At 28.7% G+C, this 6,980-nt stretch overlaps 2 protein-coding genes across 3 annotated transcripts in view; one reads left to right on the forward strand and one right to left on the reverse strand.

Moving 5' to 3' along the window:
• LOC105831417 (general odorant-binding protein 19a) overlaps positions 1-2,394 on the reverse strand; it is a 66,430-nt gene extending 64,036 nt beyond the window's left edge. Inside the window, exons 1-3 of one of the 2 annotated variants that reach the window (XM_036285636.1) lie at positions 2,375-2,394; positions 2,051-2,210; positions 922-1,000 (exon numbers count right to left, since the gene is read on the reverse strand). In XM_036285636.1, coding sequence (XP_036141529.1) covers positions 922-997 — 76 coding nt within the window. In that variant the 5' untranslated portion in view covers positions 998-1,000; positions 2,051-2,210; positions 2,375-2,394. Of the gene's footprint in view, positions 1-921; positions 1,001-1,357; positions 1,513-2,050; positions 2,211-2,374 lie in introns of those variants that run through there. The other variant, XM_012671527.3, reaches the window with a different exon arrangement.
• Positions 2,395-2,645: 251 nt separating this feature from the next.
• Positions 2,646-6,369, forward strand: LOC118645143 (ATP-dependent DNA helicase pif1-like). The gene is made up of 2 exons (XM_036285637.1): positions 2,646-3,723; positions 3,836-6,369. The coding sequence occupies exons 1-2, from the start codon at positions 3,657-3,659 to the stop codon at positions 4,174-4,176; spliced, it is 408 nt and encodes a 135-aa protein (XP_036141530.1). The 5' UTR covers positions 2,646-3,656; the 3' UTR covers positions 4,177-6,369.
• Positions 6,370-6,980: the final 611 nt, after the last annotated feature.

Here is a 6,980-nt window from a genome sequence, read left to right on the forward strand (position 1 = left end):
AAAATTATTGTCATTCACATAGACGTCTACTGGATGTCTATTAGACGTCGAGAAATGACTTGCAACTTAAAATAATTTTTTATTAATAATTTATTGTTATTTTATAAAGTCTGCTATTGTAAGGTTTTAAACAAACACCATAACACAAAATCACATTATATCTAAATCAGATATTTCTAGACGTTATTTTAGACGTAGATGGCTCCGACGTCTAATAGACGTTTATCCGATCTTTTATTTCTCCCTAGGCTAGGCTTTGTATTCGAAACAATAGGTTGTTTAGACGGGAGCGTCCCAGATGCGCACAGTAATAAACGGACACAGCAGGCCGAGTGAAACGGACACAGACCAAATGCGCACAGACCAAATGCGCACGGACCAAATGCGCACGGACCAAATGCGCACAGACCAAACGGACACAGTAACCAACAGACTTATCACATGGGTTACGACTTTTGTCACCTTTACCGACGGGGTGGGTGGGGGGGGGGGCGAAGCCCCCCTTGCACCGCCCTGTGTGTGTGTGTGTGTGTGTGTGTGTGTGTGTGTGTGTGTGTGTGTGTGTGTGTGTGTGTGTGTGTGTGTGTGTGTGTGTGTGTGCACATTTGGTCCGTGCGCATTTGGTCTGTGCGCATTTAGTCTGTGTCCGTTTCACTCAGCCTGCTGTGTCCGTTTATTACTGTGCGCATCTAGAACTCACTCGTTTAGACGGCTTGTGTTTAAGTACCACACACACACACACACACACACACACACACACACACACACACACACACACACACACACACACACACACACACACACACACACACACACACACACACACACACACACACACACACAAAATAAAAGTTCTGTCATAACATGTGACGAATGATCACTTTATTACAAAATAAAGTTCAGGACGTTTGTATAACTCACCAGGGTCTGCATGAGATTTTGACGTACACGTATTTCGTAAGGTTTGCGCGGTTTTTTCAATTTGTTCCATTGTCATCGCCTGCATTATCATAAGATTTAATTTATATTATATAATTTTATGTGTTGAATAGAATAAAAACGAATAATACATGTAATGTGTAATACAGAAAAAATTATAAAAATATTAAGAATATTTAAACATTTTCGGAAAAAAGTTTCCAATAAATTTATTATCATTTTAAATTTATTTCTAAAACATTATTTCTTCAATTATATTTCTAATAAACATATGGCATAATAAGTTTTATGTTTATAACGATCTGTCATTATAATATACAATCAAGTATAGAATTTATATAATACTGTAAAATCTATTAACTTTTATTAAATGCTTATTTAATATAATAAGTTTTATTTAATAAATCGTTTAACTTACAGCATTTGCTTGATTTACTGCGATCAACACAATTATACTCGTGCAGATTAATAAACGTGCACACATTTTACACTGTTTTTTATTACACGCACAAAAAAAACGAATAAATTTAATCCGAGAGATTTCTTCAAAACTATCAAAATAATATGACTAGTTTTCGTTGCTCTTTTATAAAATCCTCGACTGTTGACAGATTGTTCGTAACTAATACCGAGTAATAAGTTTCATTTGAAAGCTTAATTTCATGTCATTTGACTTCGTAAAATGTATACTTTAGATTGAGATTATGTCAAGACAAGAAGCTTCCGCGCTTTTCATTAAAGAAGGAATGAACAATTTGCAACATGTAATGACATATTATTACATAGTTTCAACTGTATATTTTTGTAGATGACTTTTGTTTCAATGTTTCTTTCAATGAAAAATACACTGGAGACTTTGGTTTTAATTGCATTCGTTTATTTAAATTTTGTAAAAGAATTCTATGAAAATTCTCAAATCTTACATAAATCTTATTCAAAATTTCAACGAAGATTAGAAAACTTTTTAATACAGTATTAAAATGATAGTATATTACACACCGCGTTAATAGGAATCAATGAAATTGTAAAACAATATAATTATATGTATGAATTTATTTATGATATCAAGTTCATAAAAATTCATTTAAAATATTGAATTTGGAATACTTACACAGTTGAATCTTCTATTTGTATGTTTTCCAACATCTCATCAGATGAAAATTCTATAACATTAGTCTCATCAATTTTATTAAGAATTGAATCAGAAGATTGATTTTGTGCATTTTGAAATGAGTTATTTATATTGCTTTCTTTAATACATTCAGCTGTATCTAGAAAATAAATTAATAAATAATAAATTAATAAATAATATTATATTTATATATAAGTTAATAGTATATATGTTTATAGTACATAAGTTTTATTAATTTTTGTAATTATTAGTATTACTATAATTTTAATTAAAAAATAAATTAAATATTGACAATATATTTACCTTGTTTTCCTTTTGAAGATTTTTTTCGACATTTTTTTCGTATTTAATTTTATTGTTTGCTTCTTACAAACAACGTCATATGACTTGCTTATAATTATTTGTGTTGTTATGTAGACTTATTTATCATAAAACAAAATACATGTTATGTATTATGAAGTACTTCACGATAAAGTATCTTGCTATAAAGTGAATATATACGATAATAAATTACATTTGGAATTTAAGGTTTGTTCTGATTGTCTACATTTCTATGAAAAGTGTAAGTTCTTATTGATTTATATTTTTAACCAACCAATAAGCACTTATACTTTTTATAGAATAGAAGTGTAAATAACCAGAACAAATTTAATTAGACTTTTTTTATGAGTTTGAAGATTATGTACTAATGTGATAATATTATGATGAACGTTGTATATATTATAATTTGACTCGTTAATAATAAATAAAATTAAATAAAATTCGTTAAAGTACATATTGTTCTAAGATTACTACACTTTTCAAATTAATAAAAAATATTCATGCATATTAATGGTCTAATGTATGTATTATAGTAAAAAAAATATCTGATATAAAATCGTTAATAGTATAAAATCATGGAAATTAACCTGATGAGTTTTATTGCCCACGCAGAATATTGGTGAAGATACATCTTGATAATATATACAAAAAGTCGTATCAATCCTTAACTTATTTAACATAAAATATATAAAAGAAGAAATTCAGAGTATCATGTGTGTATAATAACCATATCAAACATACTATTTCGTAAGTTGATAAAATATCGGCATATTTGTATAATCAAAAATCGTTTATGATGAATGATCGGGCGATTGCATAGATATGTGCAATTCTCTAACGGCATTCTCTGGTGCCGTTAAAACACGTCAGAATATGATATAAAGAATCAAAATTCTATGCCTATCTCAAAAAGAAAAAGAAAAATTTTAGGACAATTACATTGCATTACTACATATATAAAATTTTTTATCAAAATTTACTTTTTAAATGATAGTTAAATTATGGAAATTAACCTGATAAGTTTTATTAGTGACGCAGAATATCGATGTAGGCATATCTTGATAATATATACAAATAGTCGTATCAATATACTTCCTTAACTTATTTAACATAAAATATATAAAAGAAGAAATTCAGATACTATTCCGTAAGTTGATAAAATATCGGCATACTTGTATAGTCAAAAATCGGAATAAAGAAAGCTTATAATTATATTGTTAATTTGCATGAAAAGAAAGGATCAAATATTGCTAATTTTCCTGAAATGGAAGAAATAATAGAGGAACAAGAAACAGACATTGAAGAACAGATTCAAGAAAATACATCATTAGGTATACGACAATATGAACAATTAAATGAAACAAAAACAAATTGTTGATACTATTTTAGCAACAACAACAACTAACAATAATAGTAATACTTGTTTTTATATCAATGGACCAGGTGGTTCTGGTAAAACTTTCATTTATACAACTTTATATTATTTATTAAGAAATAAAGGAAAAGTAGTAAGTACCATGGCATTTACCGGTATTGCTGCAACACTACTTCCAAGTGGAAAAACAGTACACAAAGTTTTTGGATTACCCGTACTTCTTTTTAACGATTCTACATCAAATATTAAAATTCAGTCTAAAGAAGATGATAAATTAAAACTTGTGAATGTTTTTATTTTAGACGAAGCTCCTATGGCACCACGTTACGTAATAGAAATAATGGATCGAACATTACGTGATATAATACAAAATGATTTATATTTTGGTAGGGAAAATCGTACTTCTTGATGGGGATTACAAAGTGGTATAATATGGCTGTAGGTGAAGGTCCACTCTAAAAAAAACTTAATGCGCCATTAGTGGAATCTCATGGGTGGTGTGGAAGACCACTATTAACTTTATTTTAAATTAAAATGTTACACATCTCTAAACAAAATGCACGCAATATGTTAGCAGATTGGCAACATTTTTCGAAAGTTAATAATAATCATCGTTTCAACAATATGCTTATAACGAATGCCTACAAGCTTACTTATAGAATCTGACATTAAATTAAAATGTTAGTAATTTACATATAAACTGCTACTTACAAAGAGTCACTGCAAAAATGGAACTTTTTCGCCCACTCGTATTATGTATTTAATCTCGTATTTAATTATTTAATTTATTCGTAATTAATTCGTAATTAGCAACTTAAAAAACAGTGAAATAGTAAAAGATATAATTTTTAACATAAATATCAGTTTGAAGAAATTTAATTGTATCATATTATCTAATAAAAAACCTACCATTTTAACCTTCTATATCTTTGAAAACAATCATATAGTTATCTTAAAAATTTATTTGAATTATTGTTTCGTTAATATTAATAATCATTTAATATAAAATTTTGTTCAAAATACAAGTCCCTTAAAACAGGCAATTTTTGCGAAGGCTTTTTGATTAACAGTATTAAATAAATTAGTATCAACTGTATCCACAGTAAAAAAATTATATTTAATGTTATCTATATTTTATTATTTTTTGGTTTTTTAATATTTGTATTTTTTTCTGCATTTTAAATAAGTCTTAATTAAATAGAATTAACTTCGATATTTACGTCATATAAGGATTTAAACTACAAAAACATATAGAAAAAATAGTAATTTGCATATATTTGTTGTGAGTTTATAACTAAAACAATAAAAAATTAAAAAGCTGCATCGATAATCGTATTAATAAAAATTTAGATTAAAAAATCTAATAATTTATGAGAAAAATTAAGATAAGTATTTTTTAATATAATAATTATTACATTATTTTAATAAAAAATATATAAAATAAAGAAGTTTCATAAATGGCGCGCGCAAAGCGCGCGCTGCGTGCTAGTCCTGTTCTATCTTATGGAGAGATTCTTAAATAATACGGTCATTTTAGCTCAAAAAAGCGTTATCTGAAAAAGTCCCATTGAGCTAAATTTTTGCACACACCTTTATGAAAGCATTATTAATAACGTCCGAAAAGTCCCCATCGATATCGTGTTCGCTTCGAAAGTTATTCATGGTCAAAAGTCAAGAAAATTGACTTTTCGCAAATATCTCGTTTCCTATTGGTCGGACGACAATTATAATTATTATAAAAATTGTAGATTGAATAATTCTCTACAAAAAAATTCTATACATTTTTTACGTACTAGCAACCGTTTTCACGTTATACGGCAACAAAGTATCAACCGCAGAGCGTAGAACAATAATAGCAATGCATTCGTTTGCCCACCACCTTCGAGGTAAAATGCAAGGCGCGTTTTTTTTTATAGTTTCTTCAGTAGGCCTAATCCATATTTTGCAAAAGATATATGTATAAAATCATTACGATTCTTCTTCATCATTGTCTTCAATTTCAGGTATTTTTTCTACATCTGCGTCTTCTATTTCGTCTTGAGTACTTTTCTTTGATATGTTAATAATGGCATCCATTTCATCGTATTGATAATTATCGTTACTTGAGTTTCGCTAAATCGACAAGGCTCAATACACCTGTCAAATTATCAGGATTGCCATGTTCTATAATTTGTGGTTACTGTCGCGGTCAATCATGCCTCAAGTCACTCCCAATAATGATTCTGCTGACACTTCTTGGAATATTAACATAGAAGAAGCAGAATACGATGAAATGGACGCCATTATTAACATATCAAAGGAAAGTACTCAAGACGAAATAGAAGACAGAGATGTCGAAGAAATACCTTAAATTAAAGACAATGATGAAGAAAAATCGTAATGATTTTATACATATATCTTTTGTAAAATATGGATTAGGCCTACTAGGGAAACCATAAAAAAAACGCGCCTTGCATTTTACCTCGAAGGTGATGGGGAAACGAATGCATTGCTATTATTGTTCTACGCTCTGCGGTTGACACTTTGTTGCCGTATAACGTGAAAACGGAATACGTAAAAAATGTATAGGACCTTTTTTGTAGAAAATTATTCAATCTACAATTTCTCTCTCTCTCTCTCTCTCTCTCTTTCTCTCTCCTAATTAAGACAAACTTAATAATAGTAAAAATAGAATAGATTAGAAGAATAAAATAAAGTTAGTTAATGTAAGTTAAGTTTTTTATTATTGCAATCTTTATAATATATTTAATATCTGACTATTCCATTTGTTACTTAACTATTACATTTGTTAAGAATTAGTTTTCTGGTGGAACAAAAAAAAGAAAATGCATTAAAAACGTGTAATACAGATATTGACTCAGTGTATGTAAAATGGTATGTACTATAAGAGATCTGAATCCAAATGAGATCTGAATCCAAATGTAGACCTTTCGATGGTAGATCTTTCGATTGTGCTACGGCAAGATTGTGTTCCTCCAGTATTCTTGGCAATTGGTAAAGGCGTCTAACACTTCCATCTTAATAACAGGATTTCTGCTTGAATTCTCAGAATATTCTTGCGGTGGTAATGGAAGATGGCTGCTGACTATCGCCCTAGATTTTTATTAAATTATTACTTTATATTTATGCAGAATATAATTTATTAATTAATTAGATAGTAAAACGTCACAAAAAGTGTTGGATATAATGTAAAAATTTATATTTCGCGGCTAA

Source organism: Monomorium pharaonis, chromosome 4 (assembly GCF_013373865.1).
Source record: "Monomorium pharaonis isolate MP-MQ-018 chromosome 4, ASM1337386v2, whole genome shotgun sequence".
Lineage (NCBI taxonomy): Eukaryota > Metazoa > Arthropoda > Insecta > Hymenoptera > Formicidae > Monomorium > Monomorium pharaonis.

Bases quoted from the DNA above. Each gene is read 5' to 3' on its own strand.
- LOC118645143 (XM_036285637.1), top strand. From the start codon at position 3,657: ATGGAAGAAATAATAGAGGAACAAGAAACAGACATTGAAGAACAGATT. The intron at 3,724-3,835 runs GTATACGACAAT...TCAATGGACCAG, and splicing joins TCAAGAAAATACATCATTAG to GTGGTTCTGGTAAAACTTTC.